This window comes from Phaseolus vulgaris, chromosome 11 (assembly GCF_000499845.2).
Source record: "Phaseolus vulgaris cultivar G19833 chromosome 11, P. vulgaris v2.0, whole genome shotgun sequence".
Taxonomy (NCBI): Eukaryota; Viridiplantae; Streptophyta; class Magnoliopsida; order Fabales; family Fabaceae; genus Phaseolus; species Phaseolus vulgaris.
This window is the reverse complement of record NC_023749.2, coordinates 30,241,945-30,264,076: the sequence shown is the minus strand read 5'-3', so window position 1 is coordinate 30,264,076 and position 22,132 is coordinate 30,241,945. Positions and strand designations below refer to the sequence as shown.

General features: G+C 49.2%; 1 protein-coding gene across 1 annotated transcript; it reads right to left on the bottom strand.

Moving 5' to 3' along the window:
* Positions 1–19,064: 19,064 nt before the first annotated feature.
* LOC137839067 (uncharacterized) lies at positions 19,065–19,760 on the bottom strand. The gene has a single exon (XM_068648197.1). The coding sequence runs from the start codon at positions 19,758–19,760 to the stop codon at positions 19,065–19,067; it is 696 nt and encodes a 231-aa protein (XP_068504298.1).
* Positions 19,761–22,132: the final 2,372 nt, after the last annotated feature.

The window sequence follows — 22,132 nt, the reverse complement described above, 5'->3', positions numbered from 1 at the left end:
CAGGTTAGTGCCACAGGGGTACAAGATGTTTAAAGCGATTATTGCTTAAGTTTGAATCGGCTCGAAGCAGTTACGCCAAAGGTCGTGTTTGCCAAATCGCTAAGTTAAACGCAGCAAAGTTAAACGTACAAAGAAGGTAAAAGCGCTCAAAAGAAGTCAGAAGAAATATCCAAGTTTCGCTATTGAAATGAGTAACTGTTCAAAACACATGTGCAAGAGTTTTTACAAGGTAAATACAGGTGAATTTATAAAGAAGCAGATGGGGTGGAAGTGGTTGAGCCTTCGGCGGGAACGACCTTTCCATCTACTACTTCATTGTTTAACGACACCATGCTGAGGTCGAGATCAGGGAATAGGCATGCGAATTGCTCCCGAGTGGCTTCGAATCCAGCAGTCAGAATCTGAGCAGAATTTAGCTTAAGTTCTTCAAATTGTCCTTGAAGCTCTTCAGCCTGTTTCTTGAGCTCCTTGTTCTGCTGCCCTGCTCTTCAATCTGTTTTTGGAGTTGTTTGTTAGTTTCTTGAGCATGGAGAAGGTCGTCAGTAACCTTCTTGGATTCTGTTCGAGCTTGGGCCAACTCGGCAGTCATCTTTTCTTTTTCCTTGTTCGCCTCGGTGAGATCAGCCATGGCGTCATCCCTTGCTTTTTCTACTTGCCCAAGTAGCTTTTCGCGGTCGATGGACCTTTGCTCCAGTTTTTGTACCTTATCGGCATTAGCTTGAATGTGAGCCTCCAGGTCGCTCGCCTTGGTGCGCAGAGGCACGATTCTGCTTTCAAGTTCCACTTTTTCTTGGGCAAGTTCATGGACTTTGCGGCGAAGGTCAGCAGCTTCCTTGCGCGCAAGCCTAAGCTCGGTATTTAGGGCATCCTCTACTCGGGAATGTTCCATTTCCGCGAGCGTCAGGCTGAATGCCACCTTCTCTACCTCAACCTTCATTGTGCTGTTCTCGGTCTTGAGGTGGTAGACATCGTCTTGGAGCCGCCTGGTGGAGCTCTCCACAGCCCTCGTTATGATCGATGGGATATCCTCTGCTATAGTTTTGAGTTTGGCAGTCAGAGGTTCCCACATCCTTGTGACCTCGAGGGAAAGGTTTGGGGCTTGGAGAGGCGCCAGGGGGGCTTGTTGAGGATTCTCGTCGCCACCTTCCTTAGCAATATTTTCAGTGGTTGTCTCCTGGCGTGGCGACGCAATCGGGGACTCGGTGATTAGGATTGGAGAGGTGTGAGCGACCTCATCCCCGATTGGAACGATTCCTGCAGCTGAGGTGTTGGAAGGAGGGCCCCCTCCTGCTGATATATGTGGTGTAGAGGCGCTCGGGGGGTCCTCCAAGAAATTTGGCTCTGGGGCCTCAGTTGCAGGTGGCGCAGTGGCCAATGGAACTGCTTGGACTGGTGGTGAAGGGGCTTGTGGTGCTGGTGATGAGGGAGGAGGAGCAGGTGTTGATGGTGGTGTTGAAGCTGGAAGAGGGGGAGGGGCAGGTGGAGAAGATGGTGCCACCCTCTTCCTTTTCGTGACAAGGCCATCCTCTGTGACCTCGTCGTCCTCTTCTTCCTCTTGGACGACTTGGGGGGCTTTCCGCTTAGGCCTCTTAAGGACCAGCTTCTTGCGTTGGGTGGGCTCCTTGGGCGGTGATCGCCCATGAATGATGGCCTTCTCGACCGCCGAGTTGGGAACCGTCTGGGAACCGGTCGCCAACCCGTGGTTGCGGGCGAGCGCCTTTAAGTCGGCGAGCATGTTCTTACCCAACATGGTGTCTGCATGAAATGAAAGTGCATAAGTTAGTTCAAAGGAGAAAGGGGTAAGTGTACAAGATCATGAGACAGCAAAAACAGGCATATGCAGAAAAGATAAAACCAAAGTATTGTGTGTGTCGCACAAGACGCCCAGAAACAATATCAGAAGCAATGTCAAGACAAAAGTGCAGCGTCCTAACCTATTTGGAATTCCAACTGGTCCTCAAAGAACTCGAAGGAAATCAGGGTGGGGGTCAAGAATGTTATGTGGGCATCTGCCACCCTCTTCCAGAATAGGCAAAGGTCTCGGTCCAAAGCTCCCATGCTATCAGGACTTCTGGGCCTCCTGAAGCAGCTCTTGGACTCCTTTTTCCCCTTGTCCACCCAGTACAAGGGGAAACCGTCGAGGAGGGAAGTGTCTTTGTCATTTGCGCGAACCTGGATGAACTTCCCCTTCCAATCCTTGTACGACTGTTGGAAGATGGTGAAAATGGATCTCCCAGCAATGGCGTTCAGGCTGACCCACAGGCGATCTCCTGGGTGCTTAGCCTCAAACAGGAATAAAAACACGTCTACTGACGCAGGCAACCCCAGGTGGGCGCACGTTATCTCGAAAGCTCGGACAAACGCCCAGCTGTTGGGGTGAAGCTGGGCGGCAGCGATGTTGAGCTCGGTTAAGAGTTCCCTCTCAAATCGAGTAAGAGGGAACCTGAGTTTGACCTTCTTGAAGAAAGTGGTGTAGACGAAGCAGAAAGGCCCGTCGGCGCTCACTTTATCATCAGCGCATACTGGCAGAGCGGCGGGGCAAGGCAGCACCATCATTCTCTCATCATGCTCCTTGTGAAACGATTGGTGGGCCTCGTCCCCATTGGTCAATCGCAGAACCGCTCCCGCAGTATTCACCGACGAGGTTTCCTTTAAGAGGGTTGAGTTAGCCCATGGGTACAACGTCTTGAAGTCTGGCAGTGGGATGGGGGCTCCTCCAGCGTTTGGTGGAGTCGCCTGGGCCAGAGCGGTTTGGGAAGACGCAGGCCTCACGGCCTGCGAAGAGGGAGCACCACGAACTTGCGTCGAGTCGTGCGCTTGTGAAGAAGGGTTTCGCGCTGATGGAGGAGGGTTCGGGGTGATCTTCGTGCGAGTCATGATAGCAACTGCAAACGAAGAAGAAAGAAAAAAAATAATCAGGAGGGTTACAAAGGCTGACTCGATCATAGAAGGAAGGTGAAAGACGAACGAATGTGAGTTCGTTGCGACGATCGACAAAGCCCTAAGTTACGCAGAAGGAGAAATGGAAAAACAGCCCACAGCGTATGCACCAGACAGTTACAGGATGATGCAAATCGGTGAAAATGCAAGGGAACCCAGCAGATGAAGGAAAGTAGTTACCTTTCGATGATCAGGAGAACGTTGAAGGGAGGTGGTGATCTAGAGCGTCGAGGAACGTCGAGAGCTTTCGCAGAAGGAAATAAGAGCGTATGCAAGTGTGAGGAAAGTGATGGAACAGTAGGAGCGTAAGGGGTTTAAGGGTTTTCGAAATGGTTTTGGGAAGCGCTAACGGCAGATGAAGATAGCCGTTGATGAGAGCCACGTGTCGAACGATGCGCGAAGGGTTTGGTGGAGCGTCAGAGCAGCAGAAAGTACTATCGCTTGGAATTCTGCGCCCATGCCACGTAGACCGGTGTTAACGAAGGCTTTTTCAGTCTTTTCGCTAGACAAGTCTTCGCTTAAGACTGGGGGGCTTGTGTACCGCCCTGGTGGTCGGGTGCGATGACGTGGCACCCTGCTACAGTGTAGGCGTGTTGACAAGGCGCTAGGTTGGCAGTTGGGAAGGAAGTCGGGAGGCACGTGTAGTCGCCGATTGTTAAGCTGGCGTGTTCCGATCTCCAGTTTACCAGAATAGGCGATCGCCAGGTTGAGGATGAAGTCGCCAGACGCAGACTCAGGCGACCAGGCAGTCGGAGATCGCCAGAACAAGCACATCGCCGAAGATAAAGGAAAAGCAGATTATGAAGGCGGCCGGCGAGACCACAGGGAAGGTGTATGAAGACCCTAACTCGCCAGTTTCAGTAGGGATCGCACTCCTAAGTTGGCTATGCACTGGGCAGTACCATGCATAGGTAACTTAGCCAAAATGAGAGTAGAAGCAGCGCCAAGTCAGGGAGCCTCCGGATGATGGCACGTGTACGGTTGGATACGAGCCACGTGTCCAAGTCTGTAACTGCCAGGAGAGAGAAAGTCACCAGGTATATAAGGGCTCTTAACAGATTTTCTAAGGTACGCACGTTCAGTTCATACACTTTACGCTTGCGAGTGACAGAGCTGTTTGTGAGAGAGAGTTTGCACGGTTCCAGTTCTTAGTATTCGGTGATACCGTCACTGACTTGAGCATCGGAGTGCGATCGGCCGCAGCGGCGCCGTGTCGTTTCTTTGCAGGTTCTTGAGATAGATCCAGAGGAGGAACGGAAGTGAGAAGCGGCGCGCACGTCGATCCTTTGACGAGGCATTCTCCAGCGCTCCGGTCAACAGGTAGGATCACTAATCAAAATACATGATAGTGAGAGAGATGAAACCTAATCCCTATTTTTCCAATTGAAACAACTAATTCTTTGTCTGTTTTCTTATTGATCATCGCCAACACAACCATTTTCAATACACTTTTAATTGTTTTGTTCTATATTTAGCGATTATTGTACTTGATAATTCACTGTTTCCTGTGGGATCGATATCCGTCCTTAGGGACAATTATTACTTCTGATAAACGCGGTGCACTTGCCGTAAAAAGTCATCACCAGGATAGTGTGGGCTTATCACACCACACCCTAAACTTCCACTATGGATTCGCCATTCAGCCTAGTATACGGATCGGACGCCATGATCCCAGTAGAGATCCACGAGAGCTGACTGCGCTTCTAGAGCTTTGTGGCTGAAGAGTCCAACGAGGAGAGGAGGGTGAATCTAGATCTGTTAGACGAAGCCAGAGAAGAAGCGAGAATAAAGGCTGAGGTTGTGAAGAGAAGAGTAGAGCAGCAGTACAGCTCCAAGGTGAAGCCCTGGCAGTTCCAAGTGGTTGACTTGGTGATGCGGAAGGCTCATCCATATGAGTTGGAAAACAAGATGTCTCCCAAGTGGACCAAACCCTTCAGGGTGATCGAGGCTCGGAGGAACGGCTCATACAAGTTTGAGATTCTGGAGGGAGGCTCCATCCCGCGCACTTCGAACACGACAAACTTGAAGTTTTATTTCAGTTAAAAACTCTATGTAGTGTACAGTTAAGGGGACACTCTTTTTCCCTTTCAAGGTTTTTTTAACGAGGTCACCCAAGTAAAAATCAGTTTGAGCATACATTGTCTCAAGTTTTATTACGATCTAAAGAAACGCTAAGAAGAAATGACGCGGTTCAGTGTGAAACAAACCCGTCGCCTTGGTGTTTAGACACCTCAGCAGGAGTGACGCAGATGTCTCCTCTGGGCATGGGCACCAAACCGCCTCGAACGTTTAGACACCCCGAAGGGGAGTGGCGGGAGGCGCACTCTTCAGGCGTGGGCGTCGAGTGCGAAAGGTAAGTATAACCTAGTTAAAATTCGGGCGTCTTGTCCCTGGGCAGGAGTTAACGGATTCCTTCGGGACGCCTCCTCCCCAAGTGAGAGCAACAAGCCCCCGGTCGCCCTGATGTTTAGACACCTCGCAAGGAAGTGGCGGGGGGCGCCTCCTTCGAGCGTGGGCATCGGGCACGAGTAATAAAGTCCTCCTCGCCCTCGTGCGATGATGAGGCCAGTAATAAATCAGATCACCCAAAACTATTGTCCCGGTGTTTAGACACCCCGAAGGGGAGTGGCGGGGGGCGCACTCTTCGGGCGTGGGTACCAAGAACGAACAAGTAGGCCTCGGCCTAGAGAATTCGTCCTCGCTCTGGAGTGATGATGAGGCAAGTTACGCACTCGGAGGTTGGCGCCTCGATACCGCAAGGTATAAGTAAAGTCCTAAGCAAGAGCTCCTCGACCAAGGCAAGAGCAATGGCGAGGACAGATAAAAGTCGTGAAAACGCTATTAGTAAAGACGCAAGTTACGAAGTATGAGTAGGAATATGAAGCAGAAGGTGCAAGTAAGAATAGATAAAGATAAAGTTAAACGTCGACATAAGAGTTAAACATGTTCAGGAGGTTACAGCAGAAAGACTAAGACAAGTTAAGGGGACGGGGCACTATGTTTCCGTCAGCCACGTGGTTGTCCGGGGTGAAGAAAGCAATGTCCACCTCAGGGTGCTTGCAAGCCACCTGAGCCAGCGATCTTCAAACCCAGCACCATAGGCCTCTGCGCCATCAGTTAAGAGTTCTGCCTCGACCTCCTTAGCTTTTCCAACATGAGCAGCAAGGGCTTCGGTTTTTTGCATAGTCCCGCCACTGAAACCCCTCATCAGATGCATGATTGGAGGAGGGATGGCGATGAAGTCGGAGGCAGTAGCGTCGGGAGCCGGGGAAGCAGTGGTTTCTGGCGGCGGCGGAGGCGGGGCAGATTCGGCGCCTTCGCCCCTTTCATCTTGGAGTATCCTAGGAGGGAGTGAGGTTGCGCTTGGAGGGTTGTCCATAAAGGGGTTCCCTCCCTGCGGCGACGTCTCTACCAGCAGAGGAACCCGCGCGGATTTTCTCCTTCTGAAGGGTGCCACCCCTTCCGAATCCTCGTCATCTGACAGAATCTCCAAAACCCTTTTCCCTTTGTCAAGGGGGGTTGGAGCCGGTGACGAGGCCGCAGCTAGGGGAACAGCGGCGATAGGCGGAGGAGAATTGGGAGTTGGAAGCACGGCGGAGCCAGGTGGAGACGTCGGAGATGGGCTAGAAGCAGCTTCAGCAATGACTGGAGGTGGCGGTGACGGAGCCGGTGGGAGAACCGGATTGGCAACAGGGCTGGAGGAGACGCCTGCCTTGGCGGCACGAGCCTCCTTCAGTGCTTTCGCCAACATTATTCTTTTGGAAACGCCCATCACCGATCCTACATCAAGACAGGCCAATCAACAAGGATTAGCACTAGAACAGTTATGCGAATTCACAATACATGAAGAGGCGTGAAATGCAAGTAACATTGTACAACGAAAATTGGTAGCATAAGTTTGATTCAGATGAATCAGAAGGAAGATTCTATGGCCAAATACATGCAGATAACCACAACAACTAATGCATCATAAATCACCAAGAGCAGATACCGAAGTAGGTAGAAAGCCCATGGGCATTGAATTCGTTCGCGATGAGTTTGGCGGTATCGAAGACTATTTCCAGTCCCACCAAGGTTTTGCATACATCCCTGTCAGGCGGGGCGAGCTCGTCCAGAGCCAAGGGCTTCATGGTTATGGGTTTGTCTGTCCAGTACAGGGGAAAGCCCTCTAGGATAGTAGGATCGCGCTTGGTCGCGCGTATCTTGAAGAATTTCCCCTTCCATCCTTTGAACGAATTCTGGAAGAGCGTAAGGATGATGCGCCCGGCGATGCCAGAAAAGCTCATCCAAAGGCTCTTCCCTTGCTTCTTTACCTCGAAGAAGTGAAGAAAAACGTCCACAGAGGAGGGAACGCCTAGATAGCCGCAGAGAATTTGGAACCCCCTCACGAAAGCCCAACTGTTGGGATGGAGTTGGGCGGGAGCAGTGTTTATCTCTGTCAGTAGCTCTTTTTCGAAGGGAGTGAGGGGTAGACGCAGGCCCACCCTCTTGAGCACCATCTCATAGAGGAAGAAGAAAGGGCATCCCCCAGTATCCCGTGAGTCCACACAAACGGGCATCCCAGGTCGCACCCGGCTTACCAGGACTTGGGAGTCGTGATTTTTGTGGAACGCATTGAAGTTATAGAGAGCAGGGTCCCCCCTATGAGCCTCCACGTCCTCAACAGAGTTCAGGAGGGAACATTCGTCCAGAAGTTCGTGGGGGCCCAGTCGTATTCGCCCTTATATTGAGACTTGGGGAGCGGGGGAGGCGCGGTGGTTTTAGTTTTCGCCATCAATGCCAATGCTGAAGATCAAAAGAGAAAGAAAGGGTTCAGAGAAAAGGGGTTCGGGAGAAGAAAAGGGAAAAATGGAAGAACCCTAGGAGCGCCCTACCCACAAGAGAACGAAGGGAAACGAGAGGAACAAGGAAACATACAAACGATATCCAGAGAAATGCGGTAATATGGACAGTCCCAGGCAGTTCATACAGTAAAGAGAATCATCAAGGAGGGACAAACTGTAACTTTGGGGGCTGAAGGGTGTGGAGAGCGGAAACACGAACGAACAGGGGTCGCAAGAGAAGGGATTTAGAGAAGATGAATAGTGACTGAGGGCAGAGAAAGTGAATGTAACAGTAGTGGCAATCGCGGGGTTTGGTAACTTAAACGTTACGAGAAGCGCGAAGGGCAACAAAGGGTAACCGTGTGATGACGCCACGTGTTGCAAGATTAAGCGCTCAAGGGAAGCGCGAGGGGTTCTTGAAGACGACCGCACGATGAACCACGTGGCACGCGATTAAGCACAACTTCAAAAGACATCATTTTTCCCATTTCAGGGATGTCCAATCAGCCATTAAGAATACCTCTGGTTTAGAAATTGTCACGTCAGTAATTCGAAAAAATTGCTGAGTCAGCAGAGAATGACACGTCATCAGGAAGGCACGTGGACGGCGTGGGCGAGGCTTTAGTCTTTGCGCTGAAGACAAGTCTTCGGCTTAAGACTGGGGGGCTTGTGTACCGTCCCGTATCCGGGCGCTGACTAAGTCAAGGTCAAAGTCAACGACTGGAAGGTCAAAAGTCAACGCAAGGCGTCGCCTAGGTGTAGAGATGCCAAGAGGAAGCGTCGCCAAGGCCAGGCGTCGCCAAGGCAAGGCGTCGCCAGGGGAAGGCGTCGCCAAGGCAAAGCGTAGCCCAGATGGAGGCATCGCCTCGCTAGGGCGTCGCCAGATCAAACAGTGCTAAAGTAAGGCAATCACGGTGTGGTTCCCCGATACCCATGGGTAGGAAAGACCATGGAGGGAGCGACGCCGTGAGAAGGCCTCAGGTCCCAATAGCACGGGGCAGCAGTAAAGAGAAAGAAAAGGTGGCTTCAAGGCCATAGTAACAGTACCAGTGAAGGGCAACCTGACTCGTGACGTGCTCCTGCCGCCCCAGAGACGCCCGTCGGGCAGATACGACTCAAGAGGAAAGTCACGCCCAGGGCAACCGGGTGCAGAGTACAAAAGGAAGGCAGATACGCTCTCAAAGTAAGTGACTAGATACTTGGGGGCATGAGTTGGCACCCCAAAAAGTCACCCCTAGCGCAGTAGCACTCCCAGCAGGAGGACTCACGTAGAAACGTCCCCAGGTGGGCCGAAGCGCCCCCAGATGGGGTCATGGCGTCGTGAGGCCCTCCACGTGTACGACAGCCATGCCAGAATAGAAACACCCTTTAGTCAGGTGCCAGGTAATTAAAAGTTATTCAATACAGTTTCCCTTTCGAGCATTCAGGTACTATAATGGCTCCCGAGCGTTTCAAACGTCTTAAATGCGCTACGTTTTCTAATTAAGCGCTTTAATGAGTGCGTTACGTTTGTGAGTAAAAGCGCTTTAAGGCGCTTTAAATGCTTGGGTAGTTTAAATAGCGCAGAGAATGTTGGAAAAAGGGTTGGAACCTTCGGCAAATTTACCAGAGAACTCTCTAGTTGCTTGCTCGTGCTTCAAGGTTGCGTACAAGTGACTGGGGAATATTTTTGCCTGAAGGAGACAACACACACATATACACAGTTAATTCATCACCTTCAGAGTGCCACACGCGGTGCTCAGACACGGAGGTGGACAGTTTTTGGTGTTTCTTGCTGGCTGACTTGAGCGTCGGAGTGCACACGGCCGCTAGGGCGCCTCTTTGTCCTCTTTTTCTTTTTTGCAGGAATCCACAGACAACCAGTGGGAAGGTGTCCCTAGCTGACGGTTGAGGTCGCGCACGAAGACGTCCCGGTCAACCGGACGGAACACCAGCCATTCAGGGTACTGAACTTCCCTGATGTGGCCTGCAGCGAGGAGTTTCTGTGTTTCATCCCTAATCGCCTGCCTCCTCTCTTCGTTGAACTTTCTTCTTCTTTGTCGCACTGGTCTCACCAAGTTGTCCATCGCCAGATGATGGCACAAGAAGTCGGGGTCAATCCCGGGCATGTCCGAAGCAGACCATGCAAAGGCATCCAGATGCCGTTCTATCACCTTAGCAATCTGGTCCTGGAGCTCGACCTCCAGAGATCTTCCCAGCTTGAAGATCTTTCCCCCGATCTCTCTCTCGAGCCACTGCTCGACGGGTTTTGGTCTGGTTTCTCTGGCGATCACCGCCCTGGCGATTCCCAGCTCTCTCGCTTCCTCAGGGCGATTCCTCGCCTCTTCTTCTTCCAGACCAGCATTCCCCTCCCCCAGCTCAGCATCCACCATCTCCACGTCTCTTCCGGCGATCTCTTCTACTACCGTCGATCTGGGCTTCACACCAGGTGGCGGGGCGGTTGTCACGTAACTCACCGATCTCTTGTTTTTCAGGCTATTCTCATAGCACTTCTTCGCTTCTTTCTGATCGGATTTGATGGTGATCACCACCCCCTCTATAGACGGCAACTTCACCTTCATGTGCCGGGTCGACGATATAGCGCCTATCCTGTTGAGCGTGGGTCTTCCCAACAGGATGTTGTATGCTGAAGGAGCGTTGACAACAAGGTATTTGATTTTCTCTGTTCTCGAACCCGCCTCATCCGTAAACGTAGTCCTCAATTCTATGTACCCCCTGACCTCCACCTGGTCACCAGCGAAACCATACAAACACCCTCCATAGGGCCTCAGCTGGTCAAGGGGTAGCTCCAACTGCGTGAAAGTCGGCCAGAACATCACGTCTGCCGAGCTTCCCTGGTCCACCAGAACCCTGTGGACCTTTCTCCCTGCTGTGATCAACGAGATGACTATGGGATCGTTGTCATGAGGCACAACGTCCCGAAGATCTTTCTTGGTGAAGGTAATGTCCACTTCCGGCGAGTGGTCTTCAAACATATCCACCGTCATCACAGACCTCGCGTACCTCTTCCTCTGTGATGCGGTGCATCCACCACCTGAGAAACCTCCTGCAATGGTGTGGATTTCCCCGTGAGTAGGCATCTCGTGCTGCTGAGCTTCTCCACCTGCTGGTTGGGAGCTCGACGCGCCCCCCGTCCTTCTATCCAGCAAATAGTCATTTAAGAACCCGCTCTTAACCAGATCGTCGAGCTGGTATCCTAAAGCCAAGCACGAATCCACTGTATGGCCAAAGCCCTGGTGAAACTCACACCAGGCGTCTGGCTTTGGTCCCAGCACCTTGTCGCCCACCTTCTCTGGCGCTTTCAACCTAGCGGATATGTTGGGGATGGCGATCAGGTCCGCCAATCCCATGACAAACTTGTGCTTAGGCGGGCGATTATATTCCCGGCGTGCAGGTTGCTGGCGCCCTTGGCCCCTGCCCTTGTTCTTCCTTGGATCATAAGGGTGGCGAGTCCTCTGATCCCTTCTGGCCGCCGCTGTCTCCAGCACCCTCTGTGGCTGGATTTTGGTCTGGGCGCGTGGCCTGGCGGGAGCCACGCTTCCTCTCTTCTCGGCGACTTCGCTCTCATCGGCGATGTGGGCCACCGCAAGTCGCCTAACCTCAGCAAACGTTGCGGGGTGAGCCCTGATCAATGCCTCACAGAATGGTCCTGGCAGCACGCCCTTCTTAAATGCATAGACCAGCATTTCCTCATCTTTGGCCGGCGATCTGACCATCTGCACCCCAAAGCGATTCAGGTAGTCCCTAAGGGACTCTCCCTGATACTGCCTTATATCAAACAAATCATAAGACACCCAGGGCGGTGCCTTATTCACGATGTACTGCTCGACGAAAATCTTAGAAAACTGCTGGAAGTTGGTTATGTGACCGTTAGGCAGGCTCACAAACCATTCCAACGCCGTTCCCTGGAGTGTGCTCACGAACATCTTGCAGTATACAGCGTCTGATCCTCCTGACAGCATCATCTGCGTATGGAACGTGGTGAGATGAGCTTCAGGATCCTTCACGCCGGTGAAAACAGCCTTAACAGGAACCACACTCGCAGGAATAGGCGTGTCAGTAATCGCCTGAGCGAAAGGCATAGGAAAAACACGAGGCGGCGTTGACGGCACGACCTCTTCAGCAATAGGACGCCCTTGCTGCTCCTGAAGAGCTTGACGCAGCTCTTCAGTCACTTTGCTAAGCTCATCATTCCTGGCCCGAGAGGCGGCCAGGTCCTCATGCATCCTCGCCTGTTCTATGTGCGAGGCTTCCACAGTTGCCTGCAACGAGCGCATAATCTCTACCATCTGCGCCATGGTCATGGCGGCGGCGCCTTTTCAGCAGCAACGGGCGCAACTGGACTTGAACGGTTGCTTCTCATTTTTCTCATGAAAACTCAGCAAACCACAGAGAGTAACGAACAACACTTCCTTCAGCGACGATCGATTCAGCGATCAATCGGTCAAAACTGTGCGAAACTCCGCAAGAAAACTCAAGAACACCGCGAACCTCCAAAGAAACCTGCAACTCCACCAGAAACCACCGCTTCTCCCACGGAAAACCAAACGAGCCAAAGAACTCAAATCTCACCGAACAAATCTCGCGTAGACAGCAAAAAAAACTTCACTTCACTGAACAAAAACCCAAGCGAACGGTGGAAAACGCAAAAACACCGAACAAAACCTAGATGCACAGCGAACAACGGTTGCACCAGCACACAACCACACAGCAAACTACGAAAAACCTCCAAGAACTCACGCTGTGGATGGGAACAGATTTTACACGACCCCACGGTGGGCGCCTGATGATCCTGCCTGTTGACCAGAACGTTGGAACTTGCCTCGTCAAACTTGGATCGACGTGTGCACCGCTTCCTCCTCCGTTCTTCGTCACGATCCACCTCAAGAACCTGCAAAAGAACAGAGCGGCGCCGCTGCGGCCGATCGCACTCCAACGCCCAAGTCAGTGACTGAACCACCAAATACTTCAAGAGCAAACACTCAAAAACTCTCAAGGAACCGTGCAATGTTCTCTCTCACAGTATGCTCAAGAACTCCCAAGCGTAAAGAAGACAATCTGAACGTGCGTACCTCAGAAGTTCGTTGGGAAACCCTTTTATACCTGGTCACTTTCTCTCTCCTGGCAGTTACGCACCTGGACACGTGGCTCGCATCCAGTCGTACACGTGCCATCATCTGGAGCCTCCTTGACTTGGGCGCTGCTTCTGACTCTCCTTTGGCTAAGTTACTTATGCATGGTGCTGCCCGGTGCATAGCTAACTTGGGAGCACGATCTCTACTAGAACTGGCGAGTTAGGGTGCCTTCGTACACCTTCCCTGTGGTCTCGCCGGCCGCCTTCATAATCTGCACCACCTGGCGTCTCGTGGATGTGCTTGCTCCGGCGATCTCCAATCACTTGGTCGCCTGAGTTTACATCTGGCGACTTCATCTTTAACCCGGTGATCGCCGGTTCTGTATGCTGGAGATCGGAGCACGCCAACTTAATAACTGGCGACTACACGAGTCCCCCGACTTCCTACCCTTCTGCCAACCTGGCGTCTCGTCAACACGCCTATACTGTAGCTTGATGCCACGTCATCACTTCCGACTACCAGGGCGGTACATTAACAGTACGGGAGAAACCTAGGTCAAGATAGTCCATGCGTCTGGAGTGGATGACGCGTTGATCCGTAACACAAGTATAAAGCCACTAGAAAGATATGACCTGTGAAGGTCACGTTCCAGGGGTGAGCTGCATGCATGGCACGTGAACAACTAGGGCGCTCCCAAGGCGGGTGACCCAGAGATCAGGTGCACGAGGAGGCATCCAGGTGGTCACCCCGTTAGAGGTTGCACTCCAATTAGGGAACCCCACGCGCTAGGTTATCCTAAGAGTGGGTAACTGCGGCGCTGGGGCCCACCCCCTCAAGAAGCCTATTTTGGGTAATGGAAATAGTGGAAACCCTAGTTTTAGCCTATATAAAGGGAAGTAACGAACTTAGTAAGGTACACTATTCATTTGCGCCGCTTAACACACATAGTTACAACCTTACGTTAAAAATTTTGGGTGTTTCCCAGCCTGAAGATTGACTTGAGCGTCGGAGTGCAAACAACCTCTAGGACGCCCCTTTGTCTTTGTGTTTTCAGGTGTTCCAGGGGAAAGCACGACTGGACGCAGGGATTCTTGGGCATTGTAGCAGTAGCTACACGTCTCGGTCATGAACGCCGTTTTGCTTTCATCATGTGGATGCATCTAGATTTGATTGTACCCCGAAAATGCATCCAAGAAACTCAACATCTTGTAGGGCTTTGTTTGAGAGATAGTAGGCAATCCAAGCTTATCTACTACTTTTGTACTAGCCACATTTGCACAACTACCTCCATCCACTATCAAGGAACAAATGTTGTTTTGAATAAGACATCTTGTATGGAAAATATTTTCCCTTTGACTTTCATCAAAAGGTTGTGAAACTTGTCCAAGAAGTCTTCTCACAACTAACAAGTCCCCTTCAAGTGGACATTCGCTCTCTTCCTCACTAGATGCATGAGACTGCAATGAATGCTTAGGAGAATCCGAATCATGCTCACTAACTACAATGCCCTCATGCATGTACATACTTCGTTTGGAAGGACAATTTGCAGTTATATGACCATAACCCATACATTTAAAGCATTTAGTATTAGATGTTCTAGTGGGAGACTTAGGTCTAGAAGTAGATGGCTTAGTTTCCTTAGGTTTGAAAGAAGAATCTTTGGAAGGATGTTTAGAAAAAGAATTTTTGTTTCTCCAAGACTTGGAGTAGTATCCATCATTGGAAGCATTTTTGAAAGAGTTTTTCTTAGCAAGTTGGGCTTCCACCTTCATTGCAAGATGAACTAAAGAGCCCAATGATGAATACTCTTGTAACTCAACAATGTCTTGAATATCCTTCCTAAGACCACTCACAAACCTAGCAATCATAGCTTCCTCACTTTCTTCTAATTCAATTTTAAGCACAAGCGTCTCAAGCTCCTTATAATATTCATCCACATTTAGCGTGCCTTGTTGAAACCGTTGGAGTCTCAACATGAGGTCTTTCCTAAAATGTGGGGGCACAAACCTAGCGCGCATATGATCCTTTAAAGAGTTCCAAGAGTCCACGGGAGGACCCTTGTGATAGATAATGTCCTTTACAATTCCATGCCACCATTTCATGGCATAATCACTAAACTCTAGGGTGGCTAGCTTAAGCTTATGCTCATCTTGGATCTCATGGATCTCAAATATTTGTTCACACTTAGCCTCCCAATCTAAATATACATTAGGATCACTAGAGCCATTAAAACAAGGTAGCTTGACTGAAGGAAGCCTTGACTTTGCATCATGATAGAAGCCATTGCCGTAGTGAGTTCTTTCCCCTTGGTGATGATGTCTTTGTCCATGGACTTGAGGTGGAGTTCTCCTTCTCCTATGCTCATCTTCACGGCCAAAATCATTGGAAGAGGCTCTTGTTGAAGGTCTATGATGCTCATCATGAATTGAAGGAGATGGTCTAGCTTGTTGCACCTCCATCTTTTGCAATTTCTCCTCCAACCGTCTAATGGTTCTTTGAGCTTCATGTAATTCACCAAGGATTGAAGCTTTGGAAGGAGAATTCTGCTTGTATGATGCATCACTTGAAAATCCAGCCATTTTGCAAATGAAAAACAGCAAACACACAAAAACAGCAAACAAGTTAAGAAACAAAATTAGCAAAAACAGTAAGCTTGGCAATGAAATTGCCGAAGGGAATTGAGGCAGAAAAATAGGTCACCCTCAAAGAAATAATGTCCTTGCACCAATCTGATCTTGAGGCCTTGGAATCCTCAAATGAAAGATGTCAAAGCAAGCACACCAATCTCAAAAGCAACCACCACAAAGCCAATGAAACAATAAAGACAAACAAGAAAAGGTATAAGCAAGGAAAGGTAATTGCAAAAGGAAAACTATATGTAAGATAAACTCAAAGAGTAAAGAATGAAAGACAATCAAGAAAATAAAGAACTCAATGCGAAAGTAGGCACACAAAAGAATACTTAAGGAAAAGCACTAGAGTAGATGAAGAAAACAAAAATTTAGCTACTGATTTTTTTTTTTTTAAATGCAAACTGTGCTTGATATTCACTGATTTAACTGGAATGATGTAGAGCGAACTGGATTATGAAATTTAAACCACAGAAACTTCAAGATGTTAAATCAATAATGGCACTGGAATCAAATAAAAACAGTAAGCCAATTAATTGAGATAAATTTTTTAAAATCGCTGCCAGATTACCGTATTCTTTTCGGCAGAATTGTACACTTTTTTTTATTTTATTTATCATTTTTTGTGTACTTTGAATTTTTGAATGATTCTTTTTTCTACTCTTTCCTAACACTTTGAATATCAGAAATCCAGAATTTCAGAATTTTCCAGTGAGTAAATCAATTGCAATAAGGAAAAACAGTAAGCACTTTTTTTCAGAAACAGAGGAATCCTAATAGGAACAAAAAACAGAATTATGAACTAGCAAAGACATAATGGAAAATGATGTATTGGAACTTGTATAGATCTAGAATACAAGTATGAACTCAATTCTAAAAAGAAAATGCACAAAGGATCAACATCAATTCAGAAAATTATATGACACTAAAGCAAGAAACAATCAAAAACAATAAAAGTACTACTAGAAGTAATGACAATTATGGAATAACATGACTAAGACAAAACTTGACATGATTCAAAAAGGAAAATACTCAAACATATGATAGGCAAAAGAATTAAAACAGCAAGTAAACTCAAAATAAGCCTAAAACAGAAACTTAAATTGCAAGAAATTAAAAGAGCTCTTGAAATAAAGTGCTACACAACTCAACAATTAAACAAGAACACACCTAAACTCATGATACCACATGATGTGATTCCACTAGCACAGTTAGAATGATTCTTGACATTCTTAGGAATCATCTTGAGTTGGTTAAGAGCTAGGCACTTTATCATAGAAATGGATCAAAGTTCTATGAACAAGAACTCACCAAAACTAGTGCCAAAACACAAACTCATATAGAAGATCCAATTATTGTCAAATTGAACCAACAAAAAGAGGTAAAACTTAAATCCACCGAATAGAATTGGAAGGGAAGCAAATTGAACCGAACAAAATGTAAAAGAAAGGCATAGAACTGAAAATACTTGCTGGAAAAAGAAAAGAACCGAACCAAACACAATTTAGAATAAGAACAGCTGCTGGAAAACTTAAAAACCGAACCAAAAACAGCAAAGAAACAAGCTAAGACAAGGAATTAACAAAGAAGAAAGGAAGGAGAAGAGAATTGCTCATGAAGATGGATGAATGATGGATGATCTCGCCACTAGAAGTGTGGTTGCTCCTAGATGAGAGTGCTGCCGCCACTTGAGGACACCATGGATCCTTCAAGATAAGACTAGAGAAGAAGGCTCAAAAGCTCTCCAATGCTCACTCCAATTTTGAGTATAGTTTCTTTAGATCAATTCAAATCTGAATTTTACAAAGAGAGCACCTCTATTTATAGCCTAAGGTGCTGAAATGTAAGCAACACAAATTCAAAAATTCCCTCCTAAGAATCATGTAGAATCGACGCCAAAACCCAAGCATGAGGAAGGTGTGACTCCTTCCTTCACTTTGGCACCTCCTATTCTACTTCTACACCTATCTACTAACACACCCCCCCTAAAGCTCCTAACTAAAGACTAAAAGATGCTATAACAATAGAGGTTTCTAATGTTTCCCTCTAAGCACCTTCAACTAAAGTAATTACAAAAAGAGAAAATAAATGTCCCCTAGCTCCTAAAGCTTTGAACATGCTTCTTGTAAGCCTTTGAGGTGGGCTTTGACCTCCATGGGTGTCCTCCATTTGTGCCTCTACCTCTTCTTGATCTTGTTGATTGGCCTCCATGTTCTCTTGAGCTTGATCTCCATCACGCTGTCCACCAACACGTCGATGCTGGTTAATGGATACGAATCTTTGGGGCATGCCTTATTCAAATCTGTGAAGTCGATGCACATTCTCCACTTCCCGTTCGCCTTCTTCACTAAAACGACGTTGGCCAGCCACTCAGGGTACTGGATTTCCCTGATGTGCGCAGCGCTCAACAATTTCTTCGTTTCTTCCTACACGACGAGACGCCTCTCTTCTGCCGTACAGGTCGGACCTTGGGGTCCATTGTGAGATGGTGGCATAGGAAATTTGGGTCGATGCCTGGCATGTCTGAGGCGGACCATGCGAATGCATCCAGGTGGCGCGAGATTACCGCCGCCACCTCAACCTGTTCTTCCTGGCTCAATAATTGCCCCATCTTGAATACTTTACCACCAATCTGCCTCTCGACCACATTGTCTATCGGCTGGGGTCGCCTATCTCACACGCTCTCTGTACGAGACTCGCTTCTGTGGCCTTCTCTCCTTGGCGTCGCCTCATCGGGTACTTCAGGCGAGGCCTCCTCTGACACTGCTTCCATGGGCGAGGCCTCTCCGGGTTCTTCCTCCATGGGCGAGGCATCCCCATGTGACTCTTCCAAAAGGTGCGGCTTCCCTAGGCATCTCCTCCGCGGGTGAGGCCTCCTCTAAGGGCTCCACCTCCATGGGCGCATCTGCACTGGGCGAGAGTTCCCACACCATGAACACCCCCCCTCTTTGTTTTTAAACTATTCTCATAGCATTTCTGGGCCTCCTCCTGATCTGACTTAATCACGATCACCCGACCGCTAAGATCTGGCAACTTCATCTTCATGTGGCCTTCACGACTAGGTATCGGATGTTCTCGGTACGTGACGCCGTTCCATCTGTAAACGTCGTCCTTAGCTCCAGGTAGCCACGTACCTCCACTTGGTCCCCTGCGAACCCATACAAACACCCAGTGTATGGCCTCAGCAAATCAGGGGAAAACTGCAACTTGTTAAAGGTGGACCAGAACATGACATCTGCGGAACTGCCCTGGTCCACGAGGACTCGGTGCACCCTTCTCCCAGCGGTGACTACCGAAATGACCACGGGGTCATTATCATGTGGGACGACATCGCGTAGGTCAGCCTTGGTGAACACAAGGTCTGACTCCCACGGGTCATCCGCCCCTTCCTCAGCTACGGAATTAACTGACCTCACATACCTCTTGCGCTGAGAGGCAGTGGGCCCTCCTCCTGAGAAGCCACCAGAGATGGTGTGTACTTCTCCGTGGATTGGCATTTTATGCGCCTGATGCTCCTTTGGCACCGTCAGGGCCGCAGTCGTAGAAGACCCGGCCAAATAATCCTTCAGAAACCCGTTCTTCACCAGCTCTTCCAACTAATGGCCCAGCGCCAAGCAATTATTGATGTGATGTCCAAACGCCTGGTGGAACTCGCACCGCGAGTCTTTGTGAGGTCCTAGCACTTTGTCAGTCTTCACTGGTGGCCTCAGCCTGTCAGTTATGTTAGGCACGGCGATGAGATCTTTCAGCTCTACCACGAAATTGTTCCTTAACGGTCTATTCCCTTCCCTCGCCAGCCTATTCCCCTCTGCTCGACCCCTAGCCTCGTATGGGCGCTTCCTGTCCTGATTCTTCCTCCGTGTCGCGACCTCATTGACCCTAGCAGGTTGTGCACGCGACGACACTCTTGGGTGCGCGGGGGCAACACTTGTGCGCTTCTCGCACACCTCGCCCTCAGTGGCGATGTGTTCCACGGCGCGATGCCTTATCTCAGCAAAGGTTCGGGGGCGGCTTCGGATGATTGACTCACAGAATGGTCCAGGGCACATGCCCTTCCTAAACGCATATACAATCATCGGTTCCTCAGTGGTACCAACCTTCACCACTTGCTCCCCAAAGCGGTTGATGTACTCTTTCAGGGTCTTGCCCTGATACTGCTTCACGTCAAAAAGGTCATACGACACCGGTGGAGGAGACCGGTTCGCAAGGTACTGCTCCTTGAACAGCTGTGAAAGTTGTGCGAAGGAGGTGATGTGGCCATCTAGAAGGTTGATAAGCCAATCCATTGTCATGCCTGTCAAAGTGCTCATGAAGAGCTTGCATTAAACGGCGTTGAAGCTGCCTACCAGCATCATCTGCGTGCGGAACGCAGTGAGATGTGCCTCGGGATCCTCCATTCCCGTGAAAGTCTCCTTAGAACCTACAAACGTTTGAGGGATCGCCGCCTCTAGGATCGACTGCGAGAACGGTGTAGAGAACTCCCTCGGTGGAGTGAAACACTCACGATCCTCTGCATCACGTAGCCTTGAGTTGTTGCGTAACCCGCGACGCAACTCCTCATTCATACGGCATAACTCTTCATTTCTCGCCTGAGACGCCACTAGATCTGCCTGCATGCGCTCTTGCTCAACCTTCGATGCCGCCATCGCCTCCTGCAAGCCTTGCATCATATCCATGACTTGCTGCATGGTCATGTCCCCGCTCTCAGCGCGCGTCGAACTTTGCCTCGTTCTCCTCATTTTCAGCGATTTCTTGGAAATCTTCAAATTGTTACGGTGGTTCTTGAAAAATTCTCCGGCAAAATCGAACGAAATTGCAAACGAACGATGAAAACTCAAGAAAACTGAAGAACGAACGGTTGAAACTTCAAGAAAATAAAGAACAAACGGTTGAAACTGAACTGGACTGGCGAAACAATCGGTGAAAACTGAGCAGAACCGAAAAACGATCGTTGAAAACAGAGTAAACCACGAACAAACCACGAACGAAGGTGAATCTTGAGCAAACATCAAACAAACTACGAACGAACGGTGGAAACTAAGCAAACTTCCACGATAAACAGTGAACTGAACTGAACTTGAACAACAAACGACGAAAACTTGAACTGGACCGAAAGCGATCGATGAAACTACGTAAACTTCACGATGAACGGTGGATCTTGGAAGATTCTTGGAAAACTAACTCAAAAACTACGATTGATCTCTCGAACACTTGCGGTGGGACTGATGTTTTATATCTGCCCCACGGTGGGCGCCAAATGTTCCTGCCGATTGACCAAAAAGATCTTCGTGCGTTGCTTTGAATCGCGAACAAGGACTCCTTCGTCTTCAACTGAGATCTTCACCCTGCTCCGTCGTGATTACCTGAAATGAAGAGAACAAAGGGTGCCCTCGTGGCCGTTTGCGCTCCGACTATCAAGTCAGCAAGCAGAAAACACCAAACTACTCTGTATTGGAGCACCGTAACTGAATGCTCTGAAGGTGTGTAACTGAATCGTAACTACTTTCTCTCTCGTGCTCAAATCGCTCGTGCGTACAGTGAGTATGTGTGCAAAATGACTGAAACGTACCTCCCTAAGCTTTCAGGAAAGCTTATACACCTTGGTTTTTAGTGCTTGTTGCCACGTGGCTTCTCTGACTTAAGCGCAACTCCACGTGGAAGGCCTTACGACGCTGTGAACCAACTTAGGGAAACTCCAGCGTGTAAGTCTTCCCTCCTCGAAGTGCATCTGGCGCAAGGGGTGACTACCTGGGTGCCAACTCATGCGCCCCAACCTCTAGCCACTCGCCCTGGGAGTGTATCTGCCTTCCTCTCGCACCACACACATGGTTCACCCCTGGGCGTGGCCCTATCCTGGGTCATATCTATCCCAAGGATTCTCCAGAGGTGGCGTGGGTACTTCATGAGTCAGGTTACTCCCTACTGGTACTAGAAATATGGCCTTGAAGCCACCTTTCTCTTCTCTTTGTTACTGCTCCGAGGTACCGGGGCCCGAGGCCTCCTTGCCCGTACCGTGGCCTCTTATTGTGCCGCCCCCTCCACGGTCTTCCTTACCCGTGGGTATCGGGGGGTGACACCATCGACGCCTAAACCTGGCGACGCCCATACCTGGTGACGCCCACACCTGGCGATGCTCGCACCTGTCAATGTTGACTTTCCTCCTTGGTGGGTCCCTCCATATGTTTGACTTTGACTTTGACTTTGGTCAACGCCCGGGGACGGGTCGGTACAGTTATTGGAATTAAAATCATTTGATTTCTAGTTTCCATACCTGTCTTTGTTGTTGTCCTTGTTGTGATTCCTTTTGAAGAATTTGCTAAACTTTATTGACAACAAGCTAAGGTTTTCCTCATCATTATCATCGCTGGATTCTTGTTTGCCTTTATGCTTGGAAGCTTTTAAGGCTATGCTCCTTCCATTCTTGTCTTCGCTTTCTTGAACATTGAGTTGATTCATCTCTAACTCATGTTCCCTAAGTTTACCAAACAAAGAAGCCATACTTAAGGATGTTAGATCTTTAGCTTCAGAAATAGCAGTTACCTTGGGTTGCCATGATCTATCAAGACATTTCAAGATCTTGATGTTTAGGTCTTCCTTTTCGAAGGTCTTGTTAAGGCTCATTAGATGATTGATGATGTGCGTGAATCTTTTCTGCACCTCAGCA

Bases quoted from the DNA above. Each gene is read 5' to 3' on its own strand.
- LOC137839067 (XM_068648197.1), bottom strand. From the start codon at position 19,760: ATGACAATGGATTGGCTTATCAACCTTCTAGATGGCCACATCACCTCC.